The sequence below is a fragment of the Dromaius novaehollandiae genome, chromosome 24 (genome assembly GCF_036370855.1).
Source record: "Dromaius novaehollandiae isolate bDroNov1 chromosome 24, bDroNov1.hap1, whole genome shotgun sequence".
Taxonomy (NCBI): domain Eukaryota; kingdom Metazoa; phylum Chordata; class Aves; order Casuariiformes; family Dromaiidae; genus Dromaius; species Dromaius novaehollandiae.
Window position 1 is genome coordinate 1537120 of NC_088121.1, and position 18395 is coordinate 1555514.

General features: G+C 56.8%; 1 protein-coding gene across 9 annotated transcripts in view; it reads left to right on the forward strand.

Annotated features, from left to right (window-relative positions):
* The window catches only part of MEGF6 (multiple EGF like domains 6), a 126467-nt gene that overhangs the window by 102684 nt on the left and 5388 nt on the right, over positions 1–18395 (forward strand). For 8 of the 9 annotated variants that reach the window (XM_026096524.2, XM_026096517.2, XM_026096523.2 and 5 more), the window contains 13 exons: positions 2616–2741; positions 5000–5131; positions 5571–5699; positions 6119–6250; positions 6670–6798; positions 7575–7703; positions 9041–9169; positions 14600–14728; positions 15401–15529; positions 16167–16298; positions 17100–17228; positions 17879–18007; positions 18164–18292. In XM_026096524.2, the coding sequence (XP_025952309.2) occupies positions 2616–2741; positions 5000–5131; positions 5571–5699; positions 6119–6250; positions 6670–6798; positions 7575–7703; positions 9041–9169; positions 14600–14728; positions 15401–15529; positions 16167–16298; positions 17100–17228; positions 17879–18007; positions 18164–18292 (1683 nt within the window). The remainder of the gene's footprint in view (positions 1–2615; positions 2742–4999; positions 5132–5570; positions 5700–6118; positions 6251–6669; positions 6799–7574; positions 7704–9040; positions 9170–14599; positions 14729–15400; positions 15530–16166; positions 16299–17099; positions 17229–17878; positions 18008–18163; positions 18293–18395) is intronic. The other variant, XM_026096529.2, reaches the window with a different exon arrangement.

The following is an 18395-nucleotide window of genomic DNA, read 5'->3' on the forward strand; positions in this document are numbered from 1 at the left end:
TTGAGGCGATGATTACAAAACATGAACACAGTTGCTGGAAAATAGTAATTTGTGCCAGCCTCAGAACCGATCCACGGCTGAAAAGCCATCCTCCTCCTGTCACGAGGCTGTTTTCTTCTTAATCACATTTCAGCGGGATCCAAGAGAAAATGCAAAACGTTGGACTGTGCAGGCGTGGAAAAGACGTGCTGCCTGCAGAGGCTTGTGCTGCTCAGGATCTGACTGCTGGTGGTGGCATCCCAGGAGTTTGTGCACTGGCTTATTTTTAACCCCACATTCCATCCACACCCCACCCAGAGATACAGCCGTTAACCTGATCAAGTTGCTAGCATGGGATTATCTGCGTAACGCCCTAACAGCCACAGCATAGTTGTTCCTTTGGTCAGAACAAAAGCTGCAGATAGTCACAAAAAGTTCCCATAAAACAAAGCAAGTTTTACTTACGTTCGTATCAGTCCTCCTCGTTGTAAAGCAGATGACGGTAAACAGCTCGTCTTGGTGAGCCGTGACGCTGTGCTCGTGCCCTGCAGTCTGCTCGCTCTCCTGCCGAGTGCATCCTCGTACCGAGGAACCGGTACCTCCGTTCCTGGGTTAAGTAATACAAGTCTGTGAACAGAAATTGCAGAAATCGGAAGCAATCCCAGCCCAGACACTGCCTCACTCATAATTTCACCATCTCAGCTCGATGTTTTCTGATCCCTGTTTTATTTTTCCCCTATAACAGCGTTTCGCTTTCATATTCTTCCCGGTGGCATCCGGAAATACAGGTGGCTGTGTCAAAACCACATCTGACCGGAGCTAGTAGACGCTAGCAAGTTTGAGGTCATTTCTGTGAGCCTTTTCAGCGTCAGTGGAAGCTGGGATAATGCCCAGCCTTAGGCTCTTCAAGAACCTCAAGCTTGGTAGCTGACCCCATCTTGTAAGTGAACGGCATCCCTGAACTGAGCCCGGGGGACGAGTTAGGAGTTCCCGACACCAGCCGATACTTCAGTTTCTGGTTGCGTTCTCCACCCCAGCACAGGGTACACGAATGACATTTCCAGAAGACGCCACTCATGATGCCGCTGTTTCCATCTTCCCCCTCCGGGCAAGCAGTGTTTGCCTGTGTTTACTGACTGCCTGAGGGGATGCTGGTCCGAAGGGATGCTGGTCCGAAGGGATGCTGGTCCGAAGGGATGCTCCCTGGAGAAGAGGCAAAAGGCGGAGGCGTAAGAGCGGCACAAGGGTGGGAGAACGCCCAGGTTCTTCCCCGCTCCCTGCAGCCGCTGCCCACACGTGCCCACGCATGCCCAGGGCGACCCACGGCACCGTGCGACGGGGCGCGGGGCGGGCAGCGAGCGAGGCTGTGCTGGAGCTGGAAGCGGAGGAGCCGCGTGGGCTCGGCGCCGCTGGAAGGCCGGGCGGCTCGGCGGCCTCGGAGGCGGCGTTGCTGCGGGGCACGGCCGGGCGCGGAGCGTGCAGACGTGCCCCACGGCGCGGAGCAGGCACCGCTACCGGCTGCTACCGTTCGCCCCCCGCCTTGCGCCTGGGTCGGCACGCCGTCAGGTCCCCCCGCCGCAGAAGTGTTTGCCTTCTCCGGAGTGAAACTGTTTGAGCGAGTGCTGGAAGGACGAAGTAACTGGCCGAGGGGAGCTGCGGACAGCCCGGGCACAGCAGGGACCCTTCCCGAGGCCGCTCCTGGCCTCCCCTGCTCCCCGTGGCAGGACACAGCCGAGCTGCTCCGGGCGGCTGCGCTCTCGGGCGGGGACAGTTTCGGAAAGAATAAGAGAGGAGCTTAATCCTTCAGGGGAGAGTCACAGGAAATAACACAAATATTTGTATGGAAATAGTAGGCTTTTGGCTGTTGTTCAGATCTGGAAATTATTAAAGGGTGAAGATGAACATCTGCCATCAATTAGCAAAGAGCAGGAATAACAAAAATCTCCGCTGTGTCATTTTAAATCTACAAGCTGGTATGCTTTTTCCTTCGTTATTTCTGAATGCTGGCATGTTTATATCTGCTGGAGCCTCATGAAACATTGGCTTTTGTGAACGAGAAGAACTGCAAGCATGCGGCTCTTTGGAGAGACTCGAATAGGATTTAAGCCTCTTGGGGTCCGAGGCCTTCTGCCTGCGTATAATTAACTAGCCGCTAAATTGGGTCACTGGGTACAGAAAGCGAGCTGAGCTTTCTCGCATCAGCGCTGTCATCCTGGCGTTCGGAGCAGAGAGAGGGACGAGTGCTTATTCCTCTGGTGGCTGAGGATGCTTCCTTGTTGCTTTACATCAGCGAACGTGCTGGGAAAGCTGCTGCTTGGAAGCTCGCCTTCCAGACGCCCGAGGCATTCAGCCACACGAGTGGGAAGCGCTCGCTGGCGTCCAGGGAGCGGTGTGAAATGCCAGAGCCCCCTTTCCGCAGGGCGGGGTGGTGACCGGCGTAGCGTGGTCGCGTCCAGGCCCGTTAGCACAGTCCTCCTCTGCAGCACGGAAACCTTTAATAACGGTAATTTCCTCGTGGAACCAAGGTTTCTCCTTGCGGCGTGCAGGATCTGGTCAGTAATTGCCTGAGGGTATTCCCTTGGAAGCTGCGCCTGCCTAACGCTCGGCGCTAACAAACGCTGCTCTTCTGCCTGCAGAATGCCCGGAGGGAAAGTTCGGCGTCGGCTGCCTGCTGTCCTGCTCGTGCGGGGACTCCCCCTGTGACCGCACCACCGGCGAGTGCCTGTGTTTGCCAGGCTGGACAGGCCACGACTGTGCGCAAGGTGAGGAAACAGCAGGAACGGATGAGCTGACGCTAGGGATTTAGACATGCAGCTGCTCTTTTTTCGTTTGTTAAAGTCATTTTTAAAAACCTCTAGTGCAATTCGAGTCATCTTCATGGAAATCCAGAAGAAAGATGCATCTTTAGAGCCTAAGTCTTAAAGAGTAGAACCAGCTTGCTTAGCTCGGTTGTTGAAGCTGAACAAAGTACAAGCGTGTAAGCAACAACATGTGCAATGAATAAAAAAAGATATTTTCAGTTGTTGCCGTCCTTAAACGTAGGTAAGGAGTCTCTCTTTACAGATGTATATTTTTCATTGACTTTACCATATTACTCTCTAACTGCTGGAAATCCTAAATTAAAAACCTGTACTTTTACCCATCGTGTGGTATTACAGCAGCTAGAAGATATTAGTCATATATAGTGGCCTGGTTCTATTGTAGGACAATAAAAACACATATGCACAGTACTTGCTCTGTGCTTGGAACTGGCTTCTTTCGAGGCCCTGGAGCAGTTAAACAAGGATGCTTAGCCCAGCTTTATCGTTCTTAGCCTTTTGCTTCTCTTTTGCAGCTAAAGGCAGACCTTGGAAATGCTGAATAACGTGCTGTCTAGCAGTGACGGCATCTATACAGACTCTTAGCCAGAAACACCATTTCCTAGCGAGGAGCAGTTGTAGCTTACCAGAAGTAGATACAAATCCAAAATTGACGTGGAAGTCCTGGAATGAGATCAGATTAGCACTTACTGGAGACTTACACGCTCTTTACAAAACAAACAAAGCGATGTTGTCCTTGCTGGTGGCCACGTATTCCCAAACGAAAGGGTATGTTTCGCATAAAGCGCTGACACGAAAGGGAGCCCATTGCCGTGCACAACAGACTAGATGCCTAAGTCTTACCTCTAGTGTGTGATCCGGAATGGCTCCCGCCGAACTGCATCGCCTGTGCCGTGTTTTAGGCTCCGTTGCCAGTCGGCACTGACCTTCTAGAAAGAGTGGGAGGCAGCGCTGTGCGTCTTCCTCGAAGGCTCGGGCTCCCCTGTGCTCTCTCTGTACCCCGAATGCTTCCAGGCTGCCCTAGGGCTGCTCTCCCTTTGCTGCCCTTGAGCGTCAGCTCACGCACTGCACTGTGATTCTTCAGCAGTACGTTTCCATGTGCCTTGGGTCTCCCAAGGGCTCTCAAGGGAGTAATTCCCAAATTGTGGCCCATTCCCTACTGGTTGCCCGCAAGGGAAATGTTCCACAGCTGGTCTGCAGAATTATATGGCTTATGCAGGATTTAATTAGCAGCTTCGTGGCTATAGTGCCTGGTGGTTGGCAAAAAATGGCAAAGGTTGAAAGTCCAGAAACTTCAGCAGCCAAAGTGTAGAAGTCCTGTCCCAGCTCTCTAATTGTACCTGGAGTGTTGCCACTGAAATTCCTTGGCCGTAGATGAATGGTTTTTCCTTCTGGAGAAGCAGTACGCAAGATGCCTATCAGAGGGAGCTTGGCGGCTGAGAAGCTGTGCCATTTACTCGACTCTGGTCAAGCAGACACACTGAGCTGATCTGCTGCTCCTGAAGGACGAAGCAGGCTTGATTAGCGTTTCCAGTATGCAAGGCAGCAGTGGACGCGCAGGGGGTAATGTGTGTGCTTTTGATCTGGGTATGGAAAAGGTTTGCCCCCTTCATTCAGACAGAACAGGAGGAACTTTTTTGGCTGCCGAGAGAACAGTGTTTCAGACAGACAGGAGCAGTGCAAGATGACCAAGTTCGTAGAGGGTGTTTCCTAAGGGGAGCTGGCCCCAGCGGCTGGCAGCTAGGTCTTGCCTACACGCAGATCCTCGCAGCTGGAAGGGGACATGGCTGAAAGCACCCAAGCTTCACTCGGTCGTATAGGACCGATCGTGGAAACTTGTCTCTTACGTTTCTTCCAGATTTCTTTGTGCTAAGAAGAAAAAAAGGAACCCCCACCCCTATTTTAGGATGCTGTGGTGTTGAAGAGCCTTCTAGCTTTTGCTTCTGTCCACACGAAGGGCAGCAGCAGCAGCAAGCGTTGGGCTGGCCTGGCCCGGGGTCCGCAGTGCTGGTGGTGCTTGCGCCCGTCCTCGTGCTCCTCTGCGCGGGGCCGTAGAGGGGAGCTTGCCCGGACAGGGTCCCTGCTGCTGTGCTCTGGGGATGAAGGCAACCCTCATCCTCCAGGGCTTTTACTCTGCTAAGTGCTCTTTGAGCTGGAGTGCTGAGCTGACTGACGGTCCTCCGTCTCTGCCTGTGCTGCAGCTTGCCCCGAAGGTCGCTGGGGCCTGGGCTGCCAGGAGGTCTGTCCCGAGTGCGCTAACAACGCCCGCTGCGATCCCGCCGCGGGGAGGTGCGTCTGTCCGCCGGGATTCACCGGCAGTCGCTGCCAGGAGGGTGAGTGCTGCGCGCCGGCCGGGCTCATCCCGGCCGAATGCCTGTGTTCGGCTGGAACGGCGATCCCCCCGGCTCAGCCTGGGGTGGGCTGTAGCGAGGAGAGCGTTCAGTCGCCCATCAGTCACCACCGCGCTTACCAGAGCAGTGCTCAGCACCGCGTGCTCCCACGCCGCAGTGCGGGGCCTCACGCTTCGGGTTTGTCCCTTGAAATCCTGCTAGTCCTGTGTTGATAGGGGAACCTTTCGTATCAGAAGAAAGGGACATAAGCCCTTAGGTACCTGTGCCCATTCGGCCCAGAGCTGAGCACCGATGCTCAGACCAGGAGCGCCTGTGCCCGCGACTGCACCACGCTCTAGCTCGCGTGAGGTTTGCCAGGAATGAAGCTGTTGCAGCAGCATCCCAGCAACAGTTTGCAGTTCGTGCGTGTCTGCCTTGGCAGGGTGTCCGCCCGGCTGGTTTGGTCCGGGCTGCCAGCTGAGGTGCAGCTGTGGGAACGACGGACCTTGTCATCCTGCGACGGGGAAGTGCAGCTGTGCGCCTGGCTGGACGGGCCACGACTGCAGAAGAGGTATTGTACCCTGTGCGTTACGCACCGCTCGTGGAGGACACCGGCCTGTGTAAAGCTAAGCTGTGGTTCGGTTCATCATCATCTCTGCGCTGTGCCTCTGCCAGAAAAATCTCTCTCCAGAATCCTTTAAGCCTCTCCGCTCTGTCTTGCCAGTGCCTCCCAGTTCTGTTTTCCTTTCTTTAGTGGGCTTGCTTGCAGAATAAATTCACATCAGAAGTGTGTGAAAGTAGCAGAAACTCTCACCGCCCCCACGGCATTTCCTGAGACCCTACAGCCACGTTTCTCCTCCTGCCAATATGAGCAGTTTTAGTCAATGGAAATAATACCCCGAGGAGGCGGAAGAGCTGTTCCCATCCCTCTGCTCACCTGGGAAGCTGGGTAAGCGCAGCAGTAAGGACATATTCTTTCCTCTGCTTCAGCCTGTGACGCAGGTCGCTGGGGCCCGGACTGCGCTAACGCTTGCAACTGCAGCAACAGTGACGGGAGCTGCAATACGGCGACAGGGCAGTGCATCTGTGAAGCCGGTTACACAGGAGTCCGCTGCGATGAGAGTGAGTGCTGCCAACACGCTGCTCACGTCAGCTTTAGGCCAAGTCGAATTACACGGGTTTGCTTTGCAGGGGAGGGGCACTGGACGGGCAGTCCGGGAGGCTTTTGCCTTTACGCTGTAAGAGAGCAGAGAAACCCGTGGTGCAGCTTTCGCCAGCAGTGGTTCCTCGGTTCAGTAGCAGAAATTCAGTTCCCACGTCCAGTCTGCGATGTTGCCAGTCCAGTCCTGTTCTCATGGGTGATTTGGTGACATAGATACCCATCTGTAAGGAGCAGGATAGAGCCCACTAGCTCAGCTGTGAAAAAGCAGCTGCCAGATCCTGTTATTTCCATCCTGAGCCTGAGCTCCTGCCTTAGCAGGGCTTCACGGAGAAGCCAGGCAAGGGGAGGCTCCTCAACCTTCTTTGCTTCTGCTTGCTAGAGTGTCCAGAAGGATGGTTTGGGCTGAACTGCCGACACCGGTGTCAGTGTGACAACGGGGCTGTGTGTGACCACGTCAGTGGCGCGTGTACCTGCAGCTCAGGCTGGAGAGGCACCTTCTGCGAGCGCAGTAAGTACCCTTTGCTGGCGCAGCCGAAGCTGTGAAGCGCTCACACATCACAGTCTCCTTGCCAGCGGGGTCCGTGCTCTTTGCTTGACTTGGTTATGCTATTGTGGCAAAGAGAATCCGAGGAGAAGAGGTCTAGGAAAAATCAATAACAACATGTAAGCAAGGAGTATATACACAGTTGAGTTGCCTTGATTGCCTGTGTATATACACGTTGCACACGGGTGGGGGGTTTTTTTGGTTTCTTTTTTTTTTTTTGCTTCGCCGTCACACTTGCTTTTCCGTTACACTTGAGCAGAAGCCCTGATTCCTCACCTTGGCTTTTCACTGCAAGTGCCGCCTGGTAGCGAGAACGCGGTGCTGAGACAGCCTCTGCTAGCTGAGCCACACTGGGGGCCAAGCCTCCGAAGGGAGGATGCCTTCAGAGCCCACACAAGCACGTCCATGTCCTCCAAGCACCAGGGTGCTGATTGAAGGGGTCACCGTGGCCCGCTCACCAGCCTCGTCATCTCTTGCTGGTCAGAAACCTTGCGCCATTGCCGCTCTTCCCCACCAGAACTTTGTCGTGTGCCGTGAATGTCCACGATGAACATGCATCTCATATTCTGCTGCCTTGTCAGGGAGACAGGTGGCTTACGAAGTTGCCACGTTTGCACAGCATTTTATCAGCAAAAAAGCTACCGAGCGGTATCTCCTCCTCGTTTGGTGATTTCTTGGCCTCTGTGCAGACTGACATTTATAAAGACATTTGGGGGGGCTTTTCTTTTTTGTTTTCACAGCCTGTCCAGACGGATTTTATGGACTAGAGTGTCAGGAAACCTGCAAATGTCTGAACGGAGCCCACTGTGACCACGCGACAGGCCAGTGCCGCTGCCCCCCAGGCTGGGCTGGCCCCGGCTGTAACCAGAGTAGGTGTCACTGTGGCCTCACGCTCGTCCAGTTAAGGGGCATCTGATGGTGGAGCTGGTCGAAACCCAGCTCGCGGGAAGCGCTGGGGAGCCTCGTCCGTCTCGCTTGCTACTGGGTCACTAAGGCTGGAGGTTTAGGTGTTTATTCCCCACATATAATTTTCCATGTGTGGAAGTTAATTCTGAGCTGCAGAGAAGAATTTGGTTTCAGAGAGGGGCCAGACAGCAGGTGTTTGTAGATATAACTCATTTAATGTTGCATTCGGGACGTCCTTGCAAAAGGACCAGCGAGTACGTGGACCAGCGGTGGGAAATGGCTTTGCCCCTTCATCCAGAAGGTCCTCAAAGAGGAGTCTGGAGGTCTGCAGGTTGCACAAATGGGTGTATCTTCACGTGGCCTCGTCTAACACTCAACTCTAGCTGAGACGTGTGTGTGTATGTGTGTGTGCATACATTTCTCATGTACATGTGTCCAGTGGAAACTGGACTGTAAGCAGACATCACAGTCTCTTATTGCCCTGCTTGTTTTCGCTCTACAAGGCTGCTTGCATATTTTAGTTTGTGTGCTTTTATTTAATTGTACTTTTGTTGCTAAGAATAGCAGTGCCAATAGAAAGGGTGAGCCCCACTGTCTTATATAAGTTCAGTCCTAAGGGAGGCACTACAATGCTGACTTAGCTTTTGTCATTTTTACATCTCTTTTTACGTTTGCCTTATACTGCCAGATTCTGGCCAGGTCCAGAAATGTAAGTGCCAAGACGGGCAATTTCTTGCGCTGCATCTGTTATGACGCCAAGGAGGAAATACCAGAAAATCTCAGAAGAGTCTATTCTTATAAGCTTCTTTCGTAGCCAAGTGTTGTGGCCTAAAGCAGTTCAGAGGTGCTTTGGACCTGGATTGCTGAGTGTTTATCCGAAGCAGACTCCCAGCCTTAGGGGACTCTTTTGGCAAATAGGCTCTGTCGGGGGGGGGGGGGGGGGGGGTGTTGTTACTTCCAAAAGCTTTGAATGGCTCTCTGTCTGAGCAACTGTTGCTGCATGTAATGAGGGCTGGGGCAAAACAGTTTCCTAGCAGATAAGATGATGTAACGTTAACGATAACAACAGTGCTGGCGCGTGTATGGCTGTATGAGTGTCGGCCCTATGCAGAATACAGCTGTTATTTCTCCATGACACAGTAAAAAACAACGTACACAGCCATTGGCAGGCAGCATTTTGGGTCAGTCTGGTTGCCGGTTCTTCTTCCAGACAAGTGCGTTTTGGATCATTAGTAGGAGTCTGGATGTTGCAGTTGATACCTGTTATCTAACAGTTTTGCCTACTTCTGATTCCATGAAGCGTGCCAGGAGAACAGCTATGGCGAGAACTGCAGTCAGACGTGCAACTGTTCCAACAACGCTACCTGCGACCGGCTTAGTGGCCAGTGTCTCTGTGCAGCTGGATGGACGGGGCCCACCTGCCAGCAAGGTAACAAAGCTTAGTGCCGCTTCGCAATCCAGATTGTCTGCTTCCTCGTCATGAGGGAAGACTGTGCCAGTGTGCACTGCAAGTGCCATTTCTCTGGATGGGTCGGGGTTTTCAGTAGGGTGGCACCTGCAAAGAGCTGAGGCAGCGCGAGAGCAGGACAAGATTGCAAATAAGATTATTCTTGGTTGTGCAGCACTTACTGATCCGTTCACAAAGCCAGAAGCCAGAAGGTTACCCTCTCCAAGAGCACCAGCAACTGCCTGGCTCGCAGCTTGTAGCAACACACAGAATAAGGCTTGATCTTCCACTGCCCTGAGCGTTCCGGCACTAAGCCAGCAGTGCTTTCAAGCAAGCTCAGTGCAATTGTGCAGACGGTAGCAGTTACTTGTGTGTTTAAAAGCTTTTCCTTTGCTAAGCAGTGGTACTACCTGGGTCTAAAAGAGGAAGATGTTCTGCAGCTCAGGGCTGAAGTCAGGGATTACCACCTGAGCATCTTTCATGGCAGCCGACTCAGCCCACCTTTTCTGTTGTATGTATTTGCTGCCACCAAAGAAATCAGACACGCTGGTGGGTTGTTTAAATCGTGCGTCACTAAGTGACTTTTCTGCTGGCCTCTTCTTTAAGGAAGTTTTCCCGAAGTAGGAGCACAGGTCCTGAAGCTTGTATTCTGTCTCTGCCTACCTCCCCGCCAGCCACAGCTGGGCCTGGCAGGTCGGTGGTATGTCCTGGTCTGGGACTTCCCAGCTCACACCAGCTGCAGCGGGGTGGGAAATAAGAGACCCCAGGGCTGTGAACCTCCCCGCAGGACGGGGAAAGTGATCACAGCTCCCTTCACTAATGGGAAGGCAAACACAGGAAAACACAGGCCGAGTGGAGTTCACTGTCTAGCTGATGTCGTCCAAGTTTGCTGTTATGAAAGACTCCTTCATGTGGCCTCTGAAAAAGCCAGGTTCATAGCAACCTTTTGCCAAGCTTTATTTAGATGGTGAGGGAATTGAAAAGCATGTAGCTTGGCAGCTGAGGCAGAACCACCCTCTTTGCCCCAGCGGCTGAAATCTCCAGCGCTGCAGCTCGTCCAATGCCACCCCCGTGGGACTTCCCCGAGCCTCCTTAGCAGCGTGGCAGGGTTTTGGGACCCCCCCCTCCACCCCCCTACCGTGCGTTGGGCCTCTCAGCATCTTCTGAGCGCGGCACCTCCTGACTTGCGAAGCCTCCTAAGAAGATCTGGAAGCCCGATCGGACGGGGCAGGGCAGGAGCTGTGTTGCCGACGGCCCGTTTCGCCGCCGAAGGACACCTCAGCGGAAGGCAGTCTGGGGCTGCGTTTGCCTTGGGGCTGGGTTGTTTTGGTCCCCTCTCCCCTAGCCGCCTGCGGCATCAGGGCCTCCTGCCTGAGCGTGCCGAACTACCGCAGCTCTCCGCGTGGGCCGCTGAGCCGCCCCCGGGGGCCGCCGGCCCTTTCCGGCCCCTGCCCGCAGCCGGCAGTGGCTTCGTTTCCGCAGGCCGCCCCCGGGGCCCCTGCCCAGGGCCGGGCGCGTGCGTGCGGCAGGCAGCCGCCGGCGCCGTTCCCAGGCTTGCTTTCTGGACTGGTTCCCCTCAGCGTGTCCGGCTGGTTTCCACGGGGCGAGCCGCCGCCAGCGCTGCCTCTGCGGGCCCGGCGGGAGGTGGGACCCCGGCACGGGGCGTCGCGCGGGCCCCCAAGGCTGGGCCGGGCCGGCCTGCGAGCTGGGTGAGCGGGATGCAGCCGGCGGCGCTGGGAAAGGGGCTCCGGCCCGTCCGGAAGACGTTTTCCCAGAGAGCTGGGGAGCGGCACGTGCCGCGGCTGGCGGAATAAACCCGTCCTGTCGCTTCGCTGTCCCCGTGCGCGTGTGCGTGCGCGGCCGCGGGGGCCTCGGTGCTGCCGTGCTCCCTCCCGGAGCGCGCAGGGCCGGCGCGGGGCCGACCGCCGGCAGAGCTGCGTGTGCCGGCACGGCGGGTGCTGCGGGCCCCGGCGGAGACGCTGCCCCTGCCCCTGCCCGCCCAGCAGGACCGGCGGGAGGTGCGAAAGCCGTGAGCGAGGCGCGCGTCCCCCGGAGAGCCACCGCCTTCCGCGGGAGCCGCCTGGCGCTTTGCAAGGCAGGGGATCCTTAAGGAAAGACACAAAATCTGGATTTCTGCGCTGGGGAGGGGGCTCGTAGGCGCTGCGGTGTGGGCTGTGTACGTGAGTTTTGCCCCTTGCTGTGCTTTCTGCTCTCCCTCGAGGGCTGCTCCCAAGGCAAAGGCACGCAGAGGGGCTGCGCGGCCGCCCTGGGCGGTGCCGGCGGGAGGGGGGTCGGCCCCCCCAGGCACCGGGCCCGAGGCCACTGACAGAAACCAATACAGTAAAAACAAAGGTCATTTATTTTAATGGTAGCTGAAGATCATCTCCTGTCTGTTCTTGCTTCTACACTTAGCTGCCTCTGGCCTGATTGCACGACCCTAGATGCCTGGCTTTGGTCCTAAGCCCCAGCAAATAATTACGTCTGTCGTTCTACAGACTCTTGTGTTCACCGTATCTTTAAATGTAACACACATCCCGGCAATCCCTTTGCTCTGGGGAAGTGTTGAAAAGGCTATTGGCCTTATTAAGAGCAGCAACCGAGAGCTGATCAAGTATGAGAACACCAAGAAGCGATCCACTAGCATCTTCCCTTCAGGGGTTGCGATACCTCGGGCTGGTATATGCTTCATATTGCAATGTAAACGGCGCGTCTTAGTCTGCTGACATCACTTGTCATAAGCGAGCTCCCCACTGCAGTTGCCTCTGCCATCAGCCACATCAAGGTGCTCTCAGGTTTCTTGCCTGGGAATGTCTTCATGTGGAGATTTCTTTTTCTGTATCAGGGTTCGGTTGCTGCTGTTCTCTGCATTGCTAGCCGGGTCGAGAACCCACTGCCTAGAACAGGACTGTGACTTGTAACGTGATGCTTTCGAAGCGTTCCTTGATCTGGAAGGAAGAGCAAGCAAGCAACTTACAACGTTTTTTCAAAGCTTTGCAAAGCTGAGAAATTTCAGAGTTCTTCCTGGGTGTTTTGGCTCCAAGACAGAACCAAAGCTTCAAAAGCATCTTACTTCCGTCAGTTAAGATATCGAGTGTTCAGCAAAGTGTAGCTGAGCTCGGCTGCTGAGACGCTCTGGCAGGCCCAAGTCCTGCCTTTTGTCTGTTGCCGTCGTTCCAGCCCCGTCTGGGTTGAAACCAGCCGTAGTGGCAGGGCCACGACGTGGTCCTCTTTGTCTCGCCGGTTTGACCGGACAGGAGGGAATTAGCCCCAGAGTCGAACTCTGAATGCGGCGCTCCCAAAGCTTGCCGTGTGCAGCCTGTTCGTTACCTGCAGCCACGGCCGGCTGGTCTGTGCCGTACGGAGGCTTGGGACAGCTCAGAGCCACTTCAGGACCTGTAACATCCCTCATCTCGCTTTTCCACCCAAAAGCGAGCCCTGGGATTCTCTCTGCCTAGCGAAGTGAGCCGCAGCGCGTGTCATCACGCCCCAGCTTGATGCCACGTGCTCTCAAACACTATGCCTGGAACCCTCCTCCCTTTTCCCAAGTCGGCTCTAAGCTGCCGGGGCTGAGGTGACAGAGGCTGGCTGCCAGGGTGGTTTCGGCTTCCCGGTGCCACTGCGATTCGGGGCGTCGTAACCAGCATGGCAATTTGCAGTGACACTGCACTGCACAAGGACTTTTCCTCCCTCACCCTGCCCAGAGCTGCTTGCACTGACCACAGCTGCAGTTAGATATAAATGACCCCCCCCCAAAAAACTCAGCAATTGTATACATTTTTTAACAAAAGCTAGAATCCTCTTTTTGGCTTCCTAAAGGGCTATGCTTCAAAATGTGTGTATGTGCAAATAGCTGCGTGCACTGTGTAGCCGTACTCCCATCACAGCTGCATATGCAAGCTGTGCTCTTGCACAGACAAGAAACCTGTTTTGACAGTCGTACGAGAAAGAACGGAATTTGTGCACTCGCTCATAGTGCAGAACTGCAAATTAGCTTCATAGGTTTTGCACCTGTGGCGCTAACTGCTGTATAATTCTGGCACTGCATGTATTACCTGGTTTGCATCTGCTTTAGAGACCAGGTAGAAGCCGCGGCAAAACTAAACCATTGCAGCCACGACTGAGAATGTGTTGTGCTGGCACCCAGCTCTCATCAAACAGTGCCAGAAATGACACTTCCCCAAACATTTGGCACAGTTAAAGAGAGACTTCACACCAAACTAGGCATGATTACGCAAAGACCAGTCTGCTTTGTTCACAGCTTGCTTTTCCTCTCTGTTGCACGGCTAAGCTCCTCGCTGCCTCGTACCGGTTGCCTCTTGGCTCTGCGCTCCTGCGAGGCCTCTGGCGTCATCCAGCCTCGCTCAAAGAGAAGAGTGAAGTCACGCTTTCAGCGGGTTGTGCCGAGCTCACCCTTGAGGCAAGTTTGCAGAACGCCGTGGATGTCGGCAGTGGCCCTGGCTCACTGGGGGCTGAGTTTGCTCCTACAGGCTTTGAGAGCCTGCTAGCTGAGCAGAAGACTCGGGAGGCGGGGAGGAGAAAGCCCCCGTTCAAACAACCGGATCAGTAGCAGGAATCACAGCGCGAGAGGAAGGGAACACGCGCTCCTGCGCACGGTGGCTCTGCGGCTTGGCGCTGGGCAGAGCGAGGAGCTTCCCAGCTTCGCGGCAGCTGGGGACCCGTGCGTGCACCGACTGCACCGACCTGGCTGGGAGCAGCCGCGGCGTGGCAGGGAGGCGGTGGGGACCTGCACCAGGGGCTTCTCAGTGCGCGGCTTGGAGCAGAGGAGCGCACGGCTTCGGAGCGTGCCCCGGGGTGCCGGGCTTGCCGTTTGGGCACAGCTGGTGCGCTCCAGTGCTCCGCTCTTGCACCTTGGGGAGCACGGATTTCACTGCCTGGAGGCTGTCTGACAGCCGCTTCGACGTGAGCTTGTTCCCGGTTGACAGCTTTCCACCGTGGCAGGACGGTTTGTCTTGCTCGGTGCTGGGTGAAGGGCTCGGCGGAGAATCCAGGGCTTCGCTGGTGACGGTGCTTAGACGCTCCTGCCCCTAAAAGCAGTGGGGCTGCTGGGCATGCTTTCAGATCACAGCTGAAACGTCTAAGCCCCACAGCTATTTCCCCTTGCCGTCCCTGCTGTGGGCGGAGGGCAGGAGCTGGCCGGCTGGTCCTGCCCACCACCACCGGGACGAGGACAAGCGCGTGGTGGTCGCTCCAGCTGCCCCTCTCTCCCGCACGGCGGTACCTTTGCGGGCCGGCAGATCCCCCCGGCCGGTCACAACGCTGCCTCTGGCTTGCAGGAACGGAAGGGACAGCAACAAGCGGTGATTTGTGCGTCCACGGGTGAGCTGTGAATAAGAGCGTGTCCCCTGTTTTGTGCAACCTGCCCTCTCCCCTTCTGTGTTTGCACCTCTGCAGCTTGCCCGGAGGGGCTGTTTGGAGCACGCTGTGAAGAGCACTGTGACTGTGGGGACAAGGTGCCGTGCCACCACGTCACCGGCACTTGTGATTGCCCCCCTGGCTGGAGGGGCCAGCGCTGCGAGAAGGGTGAGCGCTGCGGTCCTTTGGCTGGCGGAGCATCCCCGCTGCTGCTGGATGCAGTTCTGGCTCTGGGAAAACAAATTCCGGGAGTCGGAGACCTTTCCTTTTTTTCAGGGGTTACAGACTGTAACAAAATGTTTTGAGGAGCTGATAGTCAATGCTAAAAGAGGTGTTTGGGTGGCTGCAAAAATGCCCCTAGCTGGTTGCTAGAGCAGGGGCTCTGGCGCGGCACAGCGTGCAGAAGCCGGCTCCTGCAGACCTGAACGGGCCCCGAGTCCCTGCTGCGGGGTCTCTCGGCGTCAGGGCGGCTTAGCCATGCCCGAGCCCGTGCAGAAAGTGGTTTTTTCTGGCCTGCCAGTCACCGTCTCGATATACTAAAAGGGGAAGTGGGGAGAACAGAAAGTTGCGTAGAGAAGCTTTGAGATTTGCTCACTAGTCAGCAGTTTCTTAATGATTTGTTGGACACAAGTCACCCAGTTAGCGCACAACATCTCTCTGACTAATTCCTGTAGTAGGAGAACGTCTTTGGTATTTCACAGCAGGCTAGAACTGCATCACTCTAAACCTTTAATTAAACTCTGTTTCTGGGCCTCCGAATTCTTTCTGACACTTTTAGGCATTAACAATAACTTGAAATGCGGTCGAGACACTCGGGTCTCCTTGCATGTTTTCCCACAGCGTGCCTGCCCGGTTCGTTTGGGAAGAACTGTGCCAGCCGCTGTGCTTGTCCCCTGGGAGTGCCCTGCAACCACGTCACCGGCCAGTGCGGCTGCCCGCCAGGACTCGCAGGTTCAGGATGTGAAAAATGTACGCGGAAGGGAACGGTCCTCTCGCAGCGCTGATGACAGGCTCTGGGAACTGCTCAGGCAATTGCGACCTAAAATAAAATACATAAGAAAAAACACCCCACACCCAGCAGCAGGGTTTGCCAAAGAGTAACTCACGTCTTGGCAGCTGGGTGCCTGCCCACATCGTCTTAGCAGAGCACAGGGAGCCAACTGGGAAAGCAGAGCTATGCATTTATCCAGGGGATCAGCAATAAATCGGAATTAAAATGAGCTCCTGTGGGTACGAGCAAGTCTGGAGGAGACAGAGGCATGTGAGCACATTCCTTACCCGGGGGAAATGGGTGTATTTGTGATGTCCTTGTGTGCTGGGGTGGAAGCTTGCAGGAATATGATCTGGGGTAGGTAGGGCTAGCATTGCCAGAGGCATCTGCTGTCTTTAAGTCCTCAGTTTTCTCTTCAATCAGTCGTTCCTGGGCTGAAGGAACTGTTTCCATGCTGGGAACCCGTTCCCTTTGGTTTTGTGTGGCAGAGAACCTTCACCGTAATAAAAAGCATTCTAAAGCCTGGCTTTAAAAGAAAAAAAAGTCTTGTATTCAGGGGTGGGCGAGCTCATCCTAAATGAGCTGGGTGTTGCCTTGGTGTCCCTCCCCTGACAGCCTGCCTGCCCGGGACCTTCGGTGAGAGCTGCGGCCGGATTTGCCAGTGCCCCGGCGCGAACCAGGACTGCCACCCGGTCACGGGGGAGTGCCTCTGTGCCCCGGGCTACCACGGGCCCAGCTGCCAGCTGCGTGAGTCTGGCTCCGTTCCGTCGCGCGGTATCACTGTGCGGGTTGTCCCCGCGGGCCGTAGCCTCCGCTTGTGCCGGCGAGCCCAGCGGCCAGCGCGGGCAGCCGGACGCGCTGGGCCCCGGGAGCTGCCGGCGTGCAGCGGGCTCGCCGCACGAGCCGGGCTCAAGCACCGCAGCCTGCCTCTGAGCCAAGCCCGGGAAAGGAGCCAGCAGCCTGGAGTGCCTTCAACGCGCTTGTTTCGATGGGTTAGCTTTCCCGGTTCTGCTGCGGCCGCCTTTCTGCTCGTTAATGTGGCTGAGGGTTTTTTTCCCCCCGCTTTCGGTGGTGAACTGCTGCCCAGCTCTTGCAGCCCGGGAGATGAAGCGGGCCAAGCAAGCGGTTTCTCGCTGCTCTCGCTGAGCCTGTCGCTGTGCACAGACACACAGAGGCTCCGAGCTCTGCGGTGCCGCTTGCTGACTGATGTGCAAGGAGGAGTTCATGTAAACGAAAAAAACATTCTCGTGCACTCAGGCCAGATTTTCGCCATTTCCCTTTTGAATTTGGGAATTGTGGGAAGTTCGCTAGCTAGTGCCATCAGCAGAGGGTTTCCTCAACATGCAGAGCTCCTTGGTGGTGGTGGTTGCCGTGGGGCGCCTTAAAAGCGCTTTCACCGGTGTCCTTTGGACGAGCCACTTGTAGCAAAGCTGCCTGCCTGCTTGCCGATGCGGTGGCTGCCCGAGTGCACGCGGTGGGCTCCTCCAGGCTGTTTGCACCTTGGTCTTCGCCCCCGAGGCGCTGATGTCGCTGTTCTTTTCCCTCCAGAGTGCTCCGCGGGGTGGTACGGCCCTAACTGCGAAAGGCCGTGTAGGTGCAAGAATGGGGGCCGGTGCGACATCGCCACGGGGACGTGCCAGTGTCCGGCTGGCTACGTCGGCGCTGACTGCAGCGTCGGTGAGTGCGCGGCTTAGCCGGGGGCGGGGGCACGCGGGGGGCCGCGGGAGCTTGCTCGCTACGCGGTGGGTGCTCGTGGGCGCTTCTGCGCATCTTGTCCGCGGGCAGGTTGCCGCCTGCCGATGCTGCAGGAGCTGAGAGCCGGTTACAGCGACTGGCTCGGGCACCGGCTCTGCAGGGCTCCTCAGCCAGAAAGAGCCGCCGGTCCCTCCCCTGCCTAAGCACCGAGGCAGGGCGCACGGTGCCGACCACCCTGCGAGGACACAGGTCGCAACTGATCTAATTCGCTGTTCTTAGCCGTGGAAGCCTTTTCTTACTCCGTTTCCTTTGTGCCAGAATGGTTTCTTTGCTGTGAAAGCCCTGCCGTGTCGGCTTTTCCATCATGCCCTCACTGTGTTGCTGGCTCCTTGCTAAAAACGCTCTGCTTCTCCGCTCGGAGGGACCTTAACCGTGCTGGTCCCTGCTCTGCCAGTCGTGCTGTGCGTTAGCCACAGGGCTCCAGCGGCCCCCTCCCAGGCCCTCGCTGGCCCCTTGCTCTGCTCATGAGACGCGCTCGTCGCCGTGCTGCTGCTGAGTCGGTCCCTGGTACCTTCAAAGGGGCCGGGCAGCGCTCCCGAGCCCCGAGGCCGTCAAAGCTCCCCTCTCCGCAGGCTGTCCGGCCGGGCGCTACGGCAAAGACTGCGCGCACGCGTGCCGCTGCGGCCACGGGGCTGCCTGCCACCCCGTCACGGGAGCCTGCGTCTGCCCGCCGGGGAGAACCGGGCCCGCCTGCGAGCACGGTGAGCGCTAGCCGCGGGGTCCTGCATCGAGACGGCGGGGCGGTTTCGCGGCCGTGGGTTGGAGACGGTCCCGCGGCAGGGCGAGCTCTCCTTGCCCCTGCCTGCTGCCTGCCGCCGCCGCGGCTCGGTGCCCACGGCCGCCCTCTCGTCCCGCAGGCTGCCCGCCGCAGCGGTACGGGCTGGGCTGCCAGCAGCGCTGCGCCTGCCGCAACGGCGGCCTCTGCGACGCGGCCGACGGCTCCTGCTCCTGCGGGCTCGGCTGGATGGGGAAGGCCTGTGAGCTAGGTAAACCCCCCCCCCCCCCCCCGGCCTGGGCGCCGTGTCCCGCGCCGGCCCCGGGACCGCTGCGCTTGCGCCGGGTTGCTTTAGCCGGGGTTCAGCCTCCCCT